The 16,664-nt window shown below is 49.3% G+C and overlaps 1 protein-coding gene across 1 annotated transcript; it reads left to right on the top strand.

Moving 5' to 3' along the window:
• On the top strand, nucleotides 1,846-13,944 carry UBIAD1 (UbiA prenyltransferase domain containing 1). Its single transcript, XM_005690683.3, has 2 exons — nucleotides 1,846-2,709; nucleotides 11,351-13,944. Exons 1-2 carry the CDS (start codon nucleotides 2,199-2,201, stop codon nucleotides 11,836-11,838), a joined length of 999 nt encoding a protein of 332 aa, XP_005690740.1. The 5' UTR covers nucleotides 1,846-2,198; the 3' UTR covers nucleotides 11,839-13,944.

Below are 16,664 nucleotides of genomic sequence, written 5' to 3'. Positions count from 1 at the left end.
TGGATCACAACGAACTGTGGAAAATTCTTAAAGAGATGGGAATACTAGACCACCTGACCTGCCTCCTGAGAAATCTATATGTAGGTCAAGAAGCAACAGTTAGAACCAGACACAGAACAACAGACTGGTTCCAAATCGGGAAAGGAGTACGTCAAGTCTGTATATTGTCACTCTGCTTATTTAACTTATATTCAGAGTACATCATGCAAAATGCCAGGCTGAATGAAGCACAAGCTGGAATCAAGATTGCTGGTAGAAGTATCAAAAACCTCAGATACGCAGATGACAGCACTCTTATGGCAGAAAGTGAAAAAGAACGAAAGAGCCTCTTGACACAAATGAAAGAGGAGAGTGAAAAAGTTGGCTTAAAACTCAGCATTCAGAAAACTAAGATCATGGCATCCGGTCCCATCACATCATGGCAAATAGATGGGGAAATATGGAAACAGTGAGAGACTTTATTTCTTTGGGCTCCGAAATCACTGCAGATGGTGACACAGCCATAAGTTAAAAGATGCTTGCTCTTTGGAAGAAAAGCTATGACCAATCTAGAGAGCATATTAAAAAGCAGAGACATTACTTTGCTAACAAAGGTCCATCTAGTCAAAGCTATGGTTTTTCCAGTAGTCATGTATGGATGTGAAAGTTGGACTGTAAAGAAAGCTGAGCACTGAAGAATTGATGCTTTTGACCTATGGTGTTGGACAAGACTCTTGAGAGTCCCTTGGATTGCAAGGAGATCCAACCAGTCCATCCTAAAGGAAATCAGTCCTGAATTTTCATAGGAAGGACTGGTGTTGAAGCTGAAACTCCAATACTTTGGCCACCTGATGCTAAGAACTGACTCATCTGAAAAGACCCTGATGCTGGGAAAGATTGAAGGCAGGAGGAGAAGGGGACGACAGAGGATGAGATGGTTGGATGGCATCACTGACTCGATGGACATGAGTTTGAGTAACCTCTGGGAGTTGGTGATGGACAGGGAGCCTGGCATGCTGCGGTTCAAGGGGTCTCAAAGGGTCCGACACGACTGAGCGACTGAACTATCCATTCATCTATGGATGGACTTTCAGTTTTCCTTCCTGTCTTGGCAAAGCTAATAATTTCTTAGACAGCATTTCCCATTTCAGAGCTTCAGTTTTCCCACTTGAAAATGAAGGGATATAATTATACCTTCCTTATCGCCCTCTACGTGCTCCCTGGTTTTGTTCACTGCTGTATGCAGTAGGGGAGAAGGCAATGGCACCCCCCTCCAGTACTCTTGCCTGGAAAATCCCGTGGACAGAGGAGCCTGGTGGGCTGCAGTCCATGGGGTCGCTAAGAGTCGGACACGACTGAGCGACTTCACTTTCACTTTTCACTTTCATGCACTGGAGAAGGAAATGGCAACCCACTCCAGTGTTCTTGCCTGGAGAATCCCAGGGACGGGGGAGCCTGGTGGGCCTCTGTCTGTGGGGTCGCACAGAGTCGGACAGGACTGAAGCGACTTAGCAGCAGCAGTATGCAGTAGGTGTTCAATAAATCTTGCTGCACACAGTGGGGGCTCAATTAACTTTTGTTGAACGAAAAACAGAATGAGTTCTATTTCCGTGAGTGAAAGCTCTTGGTAAGTCGTAAAGCGACATGCATTTGTGGTCGTTTGTTAAGTTAGCTCGTTTTCAACAAGACTCAAAGCAATTGTGCGTCTCTGACCTTGGGCAACAGAAGGGCGGGGCTGCTGGGTCACCACCCTACCTCGGCCCCGCCCCTAGGCCTCTGGCCCCGCCCCGCCCGGGCCCCGCCCCTAACCCCGCCTCGGCCCTGGCCCAGGCCCAGGGCCGCGCTGCCGGCCGGTGTTTCCCGGCGGGCTTGAGGAGGCGGACGCACAAGATGGCGGCCCCAGCGGTCCCGGCGGCCCTGGCGGCCCTGGCAGCCCCGGGGTGGCGGTCGCGGCTCGTGCTCGGGCTCTAGGGCGGGCGGGGCTGGGGTCAGGAAGCAGGCTTACACAGGTGAGAGGAGGTCGGGGCGGTGCCGCCGGGCCTCCTGGGGGTGCCAGGCCCACTCGCTGCAGCCCCCGGACCCCGCCGCCTCCCCATCCCTGTCCGTGGTGGAAGTGAAGAAGGTCAGGTCCGTCGCCCCACCCCGTCCGTCCTCGCCCTAGCGCGAACGCTGCGCAGTGGGTGGCTCACTACCACTGACTTAACACACGTGCAGCCTCCATGGCGGAGAAGATTAACATCCACGCAGGAGAGACGGCCAAGGTCGAGGACAGAGACCTGCTGGGGAACGGCTGTCCTCAGCAGGACAGACCTCCGCAGCGCTCGTGGAGGCAGAAGTGCGCCTCCTATGTCCTGGCCCTGCGGCCCTGGAGCTTCAGCGCCTCACTTACCCCGGTGGCCCTGGGCAGTGCCCTGGCATACAGATCCCAAGGCGTCCTGGATCCCAGGCTGTTGGTGGGTTGTGCCATAGCTGTCCTCGCGGTGCACGGGGCTGGCAATTTGGTCAACACTTACTACGACTTTTCCAAGGGCATTGACCACAAAAAGAGTGATGACAGGACCCTGGTGGACCGAATCTTGGAGCCCCAGGATGTCGTTCGGTTTGGAGTCTTCCTCTACACCTTGGGCTGTGTCTGTGCCGCTTGCCTCTACTGTCTGTCCCCTCTCAAACTGGAGCACTTAGCGCTCATCTACTTTGGAGGCCTGTCTGGCTCCTTTCTCTACACAGGCGGTAAGTTGGCCTATTTGCTGCAAGTCTTAGTTGCATGGAAACTACAGTTTGCTTAGGAATTATAGGGCTCTCGGAGAAGTGTCAAAGGTTATTTTCTGAATTAGGCCATTTTATGTGAAATCTATAATGTTTGGGCCATGTGGATTTGGGGGATAACATTTTTGGCTTGGCTTATGGATGTTAGGAATAACTCATGTATATGGTATATACGGATATTTTTGGTGTCTAATTTCCTCTCATTCTTCATACCTTATAATGCCATGTGTGTGGGTGCTAAGTCGCTTCAGTCATCTCCGACTTTTTTCGATGCTATGGACTGTAGCCCGCCAGGCTCCTCTGTCCGTGGAATTTTCCAGGCAAGAATGCTGGAATGGGTTGGTCCCCTCCTCTAGGGGATCTTCCCGACCCAGGGATCAAATCGCTTCTCTTATATGTGTATTGGCAAGCTGGTTCTTTACCACTAGTGCCACCTGGGAAGCCCTTATAATGCCACAGTGTCAAACTTTGCTGCTGCTGCTGCTGCTAAGTCACTTCAGTCGTGTCCAACTCTGTGTGACCCCATAGACGGCAGCCCACCAGGCTTCCCTGTCCCTAGGATTCTCCAGGTAAGAATACTGGAGTGGGTTGCCATTTCCTTCTCCAATGCATGAAAGTGAAAAGTGAAAGTGAAGTTGCTCAGTCGTGCCCGACTCTTTGTGACCTCATGGACTGCCTACCAGGCTCCTCCGTCCATGAGGTTTTCCAGGCAAGAGTACTGGAGTGGGTTGCCATTGCCGGAATTAAATTTGAAGAGCTCTAAATTATGTACCTAATTACTTTCAACTAGTTTGCTAGGTGACCCCTTGCAGCAGGCTGATTAAAGTGCTGATGGGCAGGTGTTTGAGCCCTATTTATTGAGCACCTATTATGTGCCAGGTTCTATTCTACCTGAACACAACAGTTAAGTCCCTGCCCTTCTGGAAGTGATTTTATATATCATGAGGCGAGATAGAAAATAAAGATAGTAAATTATGGTTAGGATGATCAATATCCTGGTTTGCTCAGCACTGAGAGTGTTTCCAAGATGTGGGGCTTTAGGAAACCAGGGAGTTCCTGGTAAGCCAGGATGAATTTGTGCCTTGGTTACAGTACATGAGAAGATGAACAGTACTACAGGGAAAAAAAAATTAAGTAGAGCAAGGAAGGAGGACACAAACTAATTTTAATTAGTTTGATCAGGGTAGGCCTCTTAAAAAAGGTAACACGAGGGACTTCCCTGGTGGTCCAGAAGTTGACTCTGTGCAGTGCAGGAGACGCAGGTTCTGTCCCAGGTTGGAGAACTAAGATCCCACAGGCCCGTTGGCACAGCCAAAAAAAGATAACACGTGATCAGAGATTGTGAGAGGGAGGTGAGGGAGTTGGCTCAACAGGTGTCTGGAAGAAGGTAACATTTGAGCAAAGACTGTAGGAGGTGACAGATGAGGGAGTTGGCTGAGCAGTTATCTGGAGGAAGAGTATGTTGGAACAGCAATTGCCAAAGGCCTTAAGGCAGGAGTGTCCCTGAAAATGTTGGAGAACAGCATGGAGTCCAGGGTGTGCACGAGGGAGACAGTAAAAGGAGGTGAAGTAAAAGCAGCATGTTTGGGCAAGGCAGTGTGGCTCAAAGATGACATAGGCCTTAGTGTTTTGAAACAATCACTCTGGCTAAGTTATTGAGAATGGATAAAGGAGGGCGAGGGGAGAAGCAGGAACACCCAGGAATCTGTCAAGTAAAACAGGCAAGAGATGTCTGGTGGCTTGAATCAGGGTGGGATTAGTGGAGAGGGAAGAAGTAGTTAAATTCCCAGTGTATCTTGGAGGTAGGCAGGGTTTGCTAATAGATGGGATGTGAGGCAGGAGAGGAACAGGAATTAAATACAACTCTGAAAAAAAAACAAAACATCCAAACAAACATAACTCTAAGGTTTTGGCCTGAGAAACTGAAATAGTGAAGTTGATGTGGAGTGAGAGAGAGAAGATTGAAAATAGGTTTGTGGAGAGAAAATGGAGACATTGACTTTGGACATCTTAATATATCAGATCTCCGTGTAGAGCTGTCAAATTGACGGTTGAATTTGAGTCTGAGTTCAGAGGAGAGGTCTGACCTGGAAGTAGAGACTTTTGAGAGTCTTTGCACATAGATTAAGTTGTACAACAGGGTGAGAGCCCAGAGGAGGGATGGTTGACAGATGCCCTGGGGAGCCCCAGTATTAAGAAGTGAGGAGAGGAGAAGACTGGCCACGGGAACTGTGATGGAGCGTTGGAAGGAGAAAGAAGAAAAGCAGGACTGACTGGTGATCTGGCAGCCAGGTGTAAAAAGTTCTGTGAGGGAAATCAGTAGAGTGCTGAAATAGAATGAATGTGTAAGGTGCTGGTGGAGGAAAGAGGCCCTCTGTGAAGGTGGCACTTAAACTAAGCTTTGAAGGACAAGGAGCCAGCCGCGAGGCAGAATTGGGGTCTGAGTCAGGTCCTTCAGGACTGAAGGAACAGCAGATGCAAATATCCTGGGGTAGGGAAGGGCTTGGCCTCTCAGGAATTGCTGAAAGACCAGCGTAATCAAGAGGGAGACTGAGATGTAGCCGTCAAGGGAGGCAGGGACTAGATCATACTGGTCTCATAGGGCCTCAGTCTCGGCTGGTTGCTTGTCACTCCCAGGCCTAGTCCTCAGGCCTCTTTCCTCCAGCTCCACTTACTCCCCTGGCGGTTTCAGCCGCTCTCATGGCTTCTGTCGCCATCTATTAAGCTGGTGAGGCTCGGATTTCTACCTCTGGACCAGGTATCTCCACTAAACTCCAAATGCAGATCCCACTTCTTTTTTATTTATTTTTGGCTGTGCTGGGTCTTTGTTGCTGTGCACAGGCTTTCTGTAGTTGTGGTGAGCCGGGGCGACTCTTCATTGTGGTGCTCGGGTTTCTCCTTGTGGTGGCCTCTGTTGTTGCGGAACACAGGCTCTAGGCACACCAGCTTCAGTAGTTGCGGCTGCAGGCTCTAGGGTGTAGGCCCATTAGTTGTGGCACTTAGGCTTAGTTGTTCCTCGGCATGTGGGATCTTTTCGGACCAGGGATCAAACCCATGTCCCCTGCACTGGCAGATTCTTAACCACTGGAGCACCTGGGAAGCCCCAAGGTCCAACTTCAGTAACTTCTCTTAGAGGTTATAGGCATCTCAACCTTGACATGTCTGAGACCAAATTCTTGATCTTCTCCCCCGCAAAACCTGCTGTACCCTCAGCTTTCCCCTTCTCACTCGATGGCAACTCCATCCTTCTGGTTCTTTAGGCTGCAGATCTTGGGCATCATCCCTGACTCTGCTTTTCTCACATCTCGCATCCAGACTGTCAGCAAGTCCCGTTGACTCTCCTTCTAAAATGCATTTGGGGCCAGACCACTTCTCATCCCCTCCCACCACTGCCACTGTCATTTCCCTTGATTATTGCGGCTGATGCTTTACTGATATCTGTGCATCCACCCTTGTCCCTTTCAGGATGCTCCTGGATCAGCAGCCAGAGTACTCCTGTAGCCATGTCAGTCCTCTGCTCAAAACTCTCCTTGGCTCCCATATCCTTTAATTCTGTACAGTGACTCCCAGGGCCTGACATTATCTTCTCACCCCCCCCTCCCCCAGCTCTCTGACCTGCGCGCCTCCTCACCACGCTCCAGCCACACCGCCCTCCCAGCTGTATCTGGAATGCATCAGGCATGCTCCTGCCTCGGGTCCTTTGCAGAGGCTGTCTCCTCTGTTTAGAATGCTGTTTACCCACCTATGAGTATGATTTGTTTTCTAACCACCACCCATTTGCTCAAATGTCAGCTGCTTGGTAAGGCCTTTTTTTCTACCCTATTTAAAACTACAAAACAATAAGGCTTTCTGCAGCAGCTGAAAAAAATAAAATCACACACCCTCTCTGTGTTTTCCCTACACTATCTTCCTCTACAGTATCTTCCTTATTGCTTTTGTCTACTTTTTCTACATAGCACACATCACATTCTAACCACAGAAAGTACTGTGTTAGTTACCTTCCCACTTAGACTGTAAACTCCCTGGGGGTAGGGATTTTAGTCTCTGTTCTCTGCTGAACCCCATGGTGTCCAGAACAGTGCCCACCTGGCATGTAGTCAGTACTTAATATTTATTGAATGAATAAATGGGGATACATTGAAATGTATTGAGTGGAGGAATGACATAATCTGATATGATTTTTTTTGACGTTGGCTTTATTGATATATAATTGATGAACAGTGGAATGCATGGATTTTCAACCTTATAGTTTGATGAATTTTGACAAATATTAATACATACAGCTGTATAACTCCTGTTGTTGTTCAGTTATCCAGTCATGTCTGACTCTTTATGACCCCATGGACTGCAGCACACCAGGCCTCTCTGTCCCTCGCCATCTCCCAAAGTTCGCCCAAGTTCATATCCGTTGCATAGGTGATGCCGTCCAGCCATCTCATCCTTTGACGACCTCTTCTCCTTCTGCCCTCAATCTTTTCCAGCGTCGGAGTTTTCCAGTGGGTTGTCTGTTTGCATCAGATGACCAAAATACTGGCGTTTCAGCTTCAGCCTCAATCCTTCCAATAAATATTCAAGGTTGATCTCTCTTAAGATTGGCTGGTTTATTGACAACCCATACCCCATCATAGTACAGACCATTTTCATCACCCTCAAAAGCTTCCTTGTGCTTCTTCCGTTTCAGCTCCACTCTCTCCATCTGGTGGGAACCACTGCAACCACTGTTCTTTCTCCTTTCACATGTATTCCTTTTGCCTGATTCATGTACATGGGATCATTCATTATGAATTCTTGTGCCTGTTTTTGAGTTTCATTGTGTTGTGATGTGGTCGGTAGTTCCTTGTATCTCTGAGAGGTAGCCATTGTATGAACATATCACAGTTTGTTTATCCGTTATCCTGTTCAGTGACTTTTGGATTTTTTCCGTATTTTGGCTATCATGATTGAACATTCATTTTCAAGTCTTCTGTGGATATGTGTGTTTGTTTTTTCTTGGGTAAAAGCCTAGGAATCAGATTACTGGGTCGTAGGGTAGATGACGTTTAATTTTAGGAGCTGCCGAAGTGTTTCCTAAAGTGCTTCTACTTTGTTTTCCTTCCCACCAGCAAGGCACGAGAGTTCCAGTTACTCCGTGTCCTTGCCAACATTTCGATTTGATTTAACAATTCCTTCTGGCTGGCTGTGTAGGGAACTGGCCCAGGATTTACTGTGCTGGGCCCTGTGGAAAGTGGTGTTGGGAGGAGGGGATGCCTAAAAGGAAGCTCCCAGGTGGGCCACACCTCTGAATCAGGTGGAGCTTATGAGCCTTGGGTCAGACACGCTGAAAACAGGACTTTCTGCTTGAGGGCTGTGTCATTTGCTAGTGTCAGATAACCTCGAGAAGGTTGACAGGCCCCTCTCATCCTCAGCTGAGCTTTGTGGTTGGTTTTTGTGCAAGGTCTATTGAAGGTGGGGCTTATCTTTGCAGGCACAGGTTTCTCTTCAACCTTCTGTTGTTCAGTCACGCAGTTGTGTCCAACTCTTTGTGACCCCATGGACTGCAGCACACCAGGCTTCCCTGTCCTTCACTATCTCCCAGAGTTTGCTCAAATTCATGTCCATTGAATCGGTAACATACTCCTTTCCTGTTCAGCCTTGTTCACGTCTATTTTTTCCCCAGGCGACTTAACGAGGTATTCTTGGGTACTGTCGCCAGATGTCAATCAAAGCTATAGAGCTGTTCTGTTTCTTCCCATAGAGTCCCGAGGTCTGCCTGGAGAGCTGAGGAAATAAACAAAGGAATGGGCAGCTGGTGGAGAAACTTGCTGGATCGGTAGTTGGAGCAGTCCTGCCTGTCATCTTCCTTGGGCAGGGGCAGTTGCCTAAATGTGTGAGATGTCACACAAGACATCAGTTTCCTCATTTAGAGCTCACATGCTGCTGGAGAGACCTTCCTCCTGTAGGGCGTGTCCTCACACAACCAAATTATTTATCAAAACACTGCGTGGGGAGTATAGAATGAGTTTGCTGGGTGTTGGTGGGACTCAGGGACCATACCTGTTATACCCTATCCCAGAGATGCTTCATTTCCAAGAACCAACCATGGTCATTTAGCACTAAAGAGTCCCAACCACAAGTCTGGAGGTAAACCTGCACTGTGTCTTGTTCTTCAGCTGCCAAGCCTTTAGATTCCCTACAGATAATGTCTCTCATATTTAACTGTTTAAAATGCAATTTATGACCCAACAGTTTTTTTTTTTTTAACTTTCTGATCCTGGGGCCATGTCTTAGTAACTTCTTTAGATCAGAGGTTTCCCAAGCTTCTGTATCAATATATGTGTGGGTTGCCTCTTCGAGTGGGTGCTTCTCACTCTTCCTGCACTGCTTTTTCTGTTTCAGTCCCAGTGGGACATTTTTCACGATCTTGGTCCCAAATTCCAGGTGCTTGTTACTGTAGCTCTGTGTTCAGGTTAGCCTGTCAGGTTTGAGGAGCCAGCTGTGCCCTTGTGAAATATACTGGTTCATGGGAGAGAGGGAGATTAAGAATTAGAAGTGTGGGAATTCACCAGAGAGCCAGTGCTTAGGACTCCGTGTTTCTACTGCAGGGGACATGGGTTCAATCCCTGGTTGAGGATCTAAGATCCTTCATGCCACTTGGCACCAAAAAAAAAAAAAAGAATTACAAGTGTGGAATTTATGAAAGTCAGGATGCTATGGTGCATATTGCAAGGGGACTGAATATGGTCTCAGGCTGAGGAAGGCGGCTGAGGAGCGGCTGAGGAATGACCTTTAAAGCCTTGAGGGGTTGAACAGGAGTTGACCAGGCAAGGGGCTGGAGGTGGGGGAGTGTCTGAAGGCCCCGAGGAACTGAGAGGAACTGAAGGATGTAGAGGTGGGGAGGGGAGGAGAGCTCAGAGCAAGGCAGGAGGGGGGCAAGGCAGGGCCAGGCCAAAGCTGACTCAGGTGAAAGAGTTGGGGCTGTTCTTATCCTGAGGACAGCTTGTCGATAAGGGTGTTCTGGTATGTGTTTGCGGAAGGGCACAGCCAGCTTAGTATTTTGAGAGGACCATTCTGGCTGCAGGGGCTTCCCAGGTGGCTCAATGGTAAATAACACGCCTGCCGATGCAGGAGACGCATTGGTTCAGGAAGATCCCCTGGAGAAGAAAATGGCAACCCACTCCAGTATTCTTGTCTGGGAAGTCCCATTCACAGAGGAGCCTGGTGGGCTACAGTCCATTGGGTTGCAAAGAGGTGGACACAACTTAGCGACTAAACAACAAATTCTGGCTGCAGTGTGGAGATTCGATTCAGGATGAAGGAGGGGAGGCAGTTATGAGACCTGAAGCTGAGGGACCAGTTGAGCATCGCGGAGGGTTGGGGGTGGGATTGTAGTGCATAAGATGACCCTGACTTGGACTTGGGGATAGAGGGAGGCAGGATGGAGCGTGGCTTTGGGGATGGAGAAACTGGGCTGGTTCGAAAGACAAGATTTGAGGTCGATCGGGAGCACAGGAGGAAAAATGAGGGATCATTCAGCGTTTTAACTTCACAGGAACCAGAGACGAGGGAAGCAGTGTTGTAACTTCACCTTCTTAGCTTGTTTTCCTTATTATATGGGTGAAAGTTTCTCTGTATGGAGTTTGGGAACCCTAAAATTTTGCTGAGGTTAACTGGGGGCTTTCAAAACCAGAAGATGCTGCCAGAGGTTGTGGCTGAAAAGGAAGAAGCTGGGATGGATATTCCATGAGGGGCTAATCTCACGGTGTTCCTGACAGGAGCAGTGTTTTATGAGGGCTGGTGGATGGTGAAAGAAAGCCAAGCCCTGGACTGTAAGGCCTGTGAGAGCCTTCATGGACTCCCCATTGAACTGTGTGTAACTGGGAACCCCCTACTCTTCTTTTTTTCCAAAAACTTTTCCAATTTTTAATGTACACAATTTTTAAAGATTATTTTCCATTTATAGTTATATAAAATATGGGCTATATTCACTTTGTTGTACAATACATCCTGGAGCCTGTCTTACACCCAGTAGTTTGGACCTCCCCTTACCCCACCCTTGTTCTGCCCCTCCACCTCCCCGTCCAGCTGGTAACCACTAGTTTGGGAAGCCCCAGCTCTTTGTGTCAGGGCTTTGTTGGGGGACGTGGATGCAGAGTCACTTCAGTCGTATCTGACTCTTTGACTGCGTGGACTACAGCCCTCCAAGCTCCTCTGTCCCTGGGATTCTCCAGGCAAGAATACTGGAGTGGTTTGTCATGCCCTTCTTGAGGGGCTCTTCCCTAGCCAGGGATCAAACCTGTGTCTCTTATGTCTCCTGCCTTGGTAGGGAGTGTTCTTTACCACTAGCCCCACTTGTGAAGCCCTTTTGTTGAGGGACAGCAGGAAGGTAAACCCAGGATGACTCAGACTGAACTGGGTGTGAAAGGATTAGTCTTTTCTGACCCTCTGTGTCACCAGAGAAGAATTCAAATTTTGCTCTGGAGGGGAGGGGAATACAACCACTGCCCCGCCTCCCAGTCTCAGAAGAAAATGCCCTGCCCAGCCACAGGCAGCCTGCCTTTCCACTGGAGAACAGCCCCAAGTTTCCAGCCCTGATCTCACACCAACTCTCTGGGTTTTCTGACCATAGGAATTGGACTCAAGTACCTGGCTCTGGGGGACCTCGTCATCCTCATCACGTTCGGCCCGCTGGCTGTGATGTTCGCCTACGCCGTCCAGGTGGGGTCCCTGGCGGTCTTCCCACTGCTCTACGCCATCCCCCTCGCCCTTAGCACGGAGGCCATCCTCCATTCCAACAACACCCGGGACATGGAGTCCGACCGGGAGGCTGGCATCGTCACCCTCGCCATCCTCATTGGGCCCACGCTGTCCTATGTGCTCTACAACACCCTGCTCTTCCTGCCCTACCTGGTCTTCAGCATCCTGGCTGTGCACTGCAGCATCAGCCTGGCTCTGCCCCTGCTCACCATCCCCATGGCCTTCTCCCTTGAGAGGCAGTTCCGAAGCCAGACCTTCAACAAACTGCCCCAAAAGACTGCCAAGCTCAACCTTCTGCTAGGCCTCTTCTATGTGTTTGGCATCATCCTGGCACCAGCAGGCAGTCTGCCCAAACTCTAAGGGGATCAGTGCCCCCCTCCCCACATACAACGTGCCCTCCTTTCTTAGGATGTATTGAAGGCAGTGTCTGAGGAGAGAAGGTGATTCAGCACCGAGGGGCCTACAGATGGCTTGTGAACTCCCACCTTTTTTTATTATTACATTCTTAAAGAAAATGTTTTGTTTTTGTTATTTTATTCCGTTTTATGGGGACTCCGGAAACCACTCTGGCCTCAGAAAGTAAACCGGACACACAGCCCTTGTTTTATTTATAATTTCCACTAGAGGGTGTTGTCAGGTTACTTTCAAGTGGATTAAAATGCCCTGAGACTCGGCGAAGGAGCCGCCAGGATTGGCCTCCTGTCCCGAAAGAGCTGTAGTAACTGAGCCAAATGTCCTCGGTACCTTGGTCTGTCAGGATGTGTGGTGATGATCCCCCGTGACCAGGAGCGCCTGTCTCACCCTGAGCTCTCGGGTCCAGTAATGTGCCGCTTGAGAGAAGACGTCGCTCATTAACCGCCCAACTGGGCTCCTGGCTTTTTGCCTACATTGTGACTCAAACCCTTTCATCTTCCCTTCACTTATTGCCACAGTTGAGGAAAAGCGTCAGATTGCCAGGCAGCAAGGCATTCGGGCTGGGGACTTGGAAGGAATTTAAAACCACCCTGGAGATAGCTGAGAAAATCACTCTGCTTTTGGAGAGAAAACTGGCAGGGCAGCTGGTTTCCCTGTGGAACCCACTGGTCTGACAGGAAGGGACCTCGCCACCACCCACCTCCCCGTCCTTTTAGTAACTAGTAGGTGCTCTGAAACTGGGGAGGTCTGCTGTCCTTGCCTGCTACTGGAGGCCCACAGGGCACCTCTCTTTGTCCTTCTTTGCTGTTTCTCGTGTTTCCCTATCACCACCCTCCATTTCTTCCTGGTCCTCATTTGTGTGTTTCCCATCCGTTGTTTAGTTGCTAAGTTGTGTCCGACTCTTTGCAACTGCATGGACAGTAGCCTGCCAGGCTCACCTGTCCATGGGATTTCCCAGCAAGGAATGCTGGGGTGGGTTGCCATTTCCTTCTCCAATCTATGGAGCCCTGCTATTTGGGCAGCAGCTTAGCAGAAATGAGTCAGGGATGGTTGCCCCTTTTCAGAGAACCACAGGATGAGCTGACCCAGGACAGTAGCCCATCCTTGAGTGAATAAGCCAGTGGTCAAACAGTCCTGACCCTGATCACCCAAAATGTCAGGCCTACCAGTGAAGAAACTACGTCTTCCTCCTTCTGTCCTATACTGACCCAAATTCTCCCCAAGGCTTGTCTTGCCTTGTGTGGGATAGTTTGCACCCAGAGTGGGGAGGGGGCAGATTCCAAAGTTGATCCAAGTTGCTTTTCATTTCATTGTCCATGCAATATAGCTTTCTGGGCTAGAATTGCTTGGTTGCCTTGGGTCCAAGACAGAACTAGATTGAGGCTGTTGTCATCATTTTTTTTCTGTAGTGATTAAAGCCACTCTGGCAGGTATGTCAGGGTCTTGACCTGCAGAAAATAACATCAGAACCAACTCTTCATCCTTAACATCAGGCCAATTATAACTTGGCTTCTTGAGTTAGAATTAGGCATCTTACTTGGAAAAAACACATTTGCAGAAGTGGGAAGTTACAGTTCTTCTAAAGTTGATGGTGGTCTGTCGGCAGAGTTCCAGAATCCTCGAACAGTGGTCAGAGCCCAGTAAGGAGGGCGAGGAGGACAGCACTGTCACCTGCCTGTCTTCCCAGCACCATTTTCGTTTTATGCCAGGCTTGTGGCATTTTGGTGCTCTCGGGAGTCCTGCCTTCAAAGACCAGCAGGGCGTTGTCACAAGTCTTAGCCCTGAAGCTGTGGGCCTGAGGGCTCCCTGTGTCCACAGACCAGACCACCTTGGTAAGGCCTTCTGTCGGGGCTGTCAGTTAACTGCTGCACTGTTTCTGGTGCAGGTTTTAATGCAGATTTTTATATATAAATCTTTCTAAAAGGCCAGATTCGGTGCCAGGCTTTATATGCAGGTCCCTATAATTTGTATTACACCCCTTGATTCAATGAAAGTTTTCTTTAGACTTGTTAATAAAACCATTTTTTTTAATAAAAAAAAAAGGAAAATGTGTGTCAGTGGTCTGGCTTCCAGTTTCCCTGTGTTCTCCCCGTGCTACTTGTCTCATCGTCTGCTTGTGAACTCTGACTCATAAACCTCAGGAGACCAGCACGGGCACGTGGGTGGGGGCGGGATGCCCTATCTTTGATGATGAGTTTGACTGGATTCGACGAGCCCTTAGAAAAGACAGTAGCGACCTCTCCGAGCCATTATGGGTTTGCCAAGAGCCAGTCAGGCCAGATTAACCTCTGCTTTTTCCTACTTTCACTTTTCTCCAGCGGGTCACCGTGCCGATAGCTGGAGAATGTGCAGACAGAAGACATTTGGTTTTCTGCCGGGCATTTGGCAGTATGTCCTCTAGAACACAGCCAGCAAAGATACATGGAATGATAACAGTCTAGTTAGGTGAATTTCTGCAAGACTGAAAAGGCTGCTTTGCTGTGTCAAAGGAAGACTTTACCACAAGTGAATATGAAGCAGTGCCCTTGGGGCCCCGCACACCACTATATGCCATCAGAAGGGGAAGCTGCACGGAGTGACGGCAGCAGACGTGGTGGGTGTTGACCCTGAGATAGAGCTTCACATGCTTTTAAATCTGTGAGTCAGACTTACTCTGCTCCCCAGTGGACATGGATGGAAATTCAGCCTCAGTCATCTCTTGGGTCAGTTCTCGTCTCCTTAGGACTGCCCAGGACCCCTGTGCCTCTGTGGGGCCAGAGCCAGGAATATTGGCTGGGTTCTAGCTCCGTCTGCTCACTGTGTGTAAGGTTGCTTCCCTGCTATTTCAAGCTTGGGGGTGGCCCTGGAATTTACCCTTGTTTCTTGGACACTCTGCTCTAGAAGGGTTCAAAATGCCCCCAACAACAGCCTTCCTTGCTGAGTACCATGGACCTAGGGGGCTCTTGTCCCGGCCACTCCATCCCCATTTCGGCCCAGTCCTGCAGAAGCTTTCACTTTGTCCTTGAACTGCCTCAACCACCTGACCTACTCAAAGCATTTCCCTCCTGCCCCACCCTGGCAGCTCAGACGGTAAAGAATCTGCCCACAATGCAGGAGACCCAGGTTTAATTGCTGGGTTGGGGAAGATCCCCTGGAGAAGGGAATGGCTACCCGCTCCAGTATTCTTGCCTGGAGAATTCCATAGAGAATCCTGGTGGGCTATAGTCCATGGGATCACAAAGAGTCAGACATGACTGAAAATAACACTTTCACTTTCCACCCCTCTGGACCTTTGCACAAAATCCCACCCAGGGGGCCTTAGAAGCTCAGTGCTGGCCTCTTCTGGAGTTGGGCAGCGACATCCATCATGTTATCTTGCCAACTCTTCTGTTGTGTGTGTATGCTTAGTTATGTCCAACTCTTTGCAACCCCTGGAGCCCACCAGGCTCCTCTGCCCATGGAGTTTTCCAGGCAAGAGTACTGGAGTGAGTGGTTGCCGTTTCCTCCTCTAGGGGATCTTCCCAACCCCGGGATCGAACCTGCATCTCTTGCGTCTCCTGCACTGGCAGATGGGCTCTTTACCACTAGCGCCACCTCCTTTATTGAAACAAAATCAGCCTGTTACCTGACCTGAAGCTCAGTTGGAGTCAGTGATGAGCTCTGGCTTCCATGTTGGTTAATGTGACCTGAGGTAGAATGAATAGATTAGTGTCCAGGACAAAGAAGGCACAGGTCCTGCCCATCCCTGTGTTGTCAACCCCATGTGGTTGGCTAAGCCCATTCCTGGGCACCCTTCCTCCTTTTTTAGTTCTTTTCTGGATAGAGCAAATGTGATACATCAGAAGCAGGCCTTGGATGTAATACACTGGGGTTTCAGCAAGGTGTTTGAGAATATGGGATGAAATCTGAAGTGCATGAAAATACAGCTCCAAGAACTTAATCTTTACCTGCATGCACACAGGAAGTTAATCTCTACCTGCGTCTTCACACTAGTAATAGCTGCAGCAGAGATTTTACATCTCATTGTGGGACCCACATTCTGAAGATACTATTCATAAGCTGGATCTTGTCCAGAAAGCAGTAGGCAGACTGGTGAAGACACTTGAAACCATGTCAGCGTGGAAAGGAGGCTGGAGAGAGGGTGTGTGTGTGTGTGTGTGTGTGTGTGTGTGTGTGTGTGTGTGACATCAAAGGCATAGCTAGGGACTTCCCAGATGGTACAGTGGAAAAGAATCTGCCTGCCAGTGCAGGGGGCATGGGTTTGATCCCTGGTCTGGGAAGACTCCACGTACCATGGAGCAGCTAAGCCCATGGGCCACAACTACCAAGCCTGCAAGTCCCAGAGTCTGTGCTCCACAGCAGGAGAAGCCTGTGCATTGTGAGGAAGAGTAGCCCCTTCTCACTGCAGCTAGAGGAAGCCCCTGCAAGGCAACGAAGGCCCAGTGCAGCCAAAAAAACAAACAAACAAAAAAAGGCGAAGCTAGAACAGGTGGAAGTTACTTGGCCTGAAATTTAAGCTCTTAGATCAGGAAGAACTTTCTAGTTGTTAGAGGAATTGGAAAGAGAGGTGTTTGAAACGTCCCAGTGGGTGGTTAGTTCCCTGTGACTAGAGGCATTCAAGAGAAAGGTTGATTCCTTGTCAGGAACACTGAAGCAAAGACTTGGACACTGGGGAGGGGGAATATGAGAAGACCTTAAGGGCCTTCCCATGCTGTGATGTGGGTGCTCTGTTATGGGATCATCTCTCAGACCTGCCCCCCAGGGGCTGGAAGGACAGAGTGCAAGAAACATGT

Source organism: Capra hircus, chromosome 16 (assembly GCF_001704415.2).
Source record: "Capra hircus breed San Clemente chromosome 16, ASM170441v1, whole genome shotgun sequence".
In the NCBI taxonomy this organism is placed as follows: Eukaryota; Metazoa; Chordata; class Mammalia; order Artiodactyla; family Bovidae; genus Capra; species Capra hircus.
The sequence above is the reverse complement of the archived record's forward strand: the minus strand, read 5'-3'. Positions and strand labels throughout refer to the sequence as shown.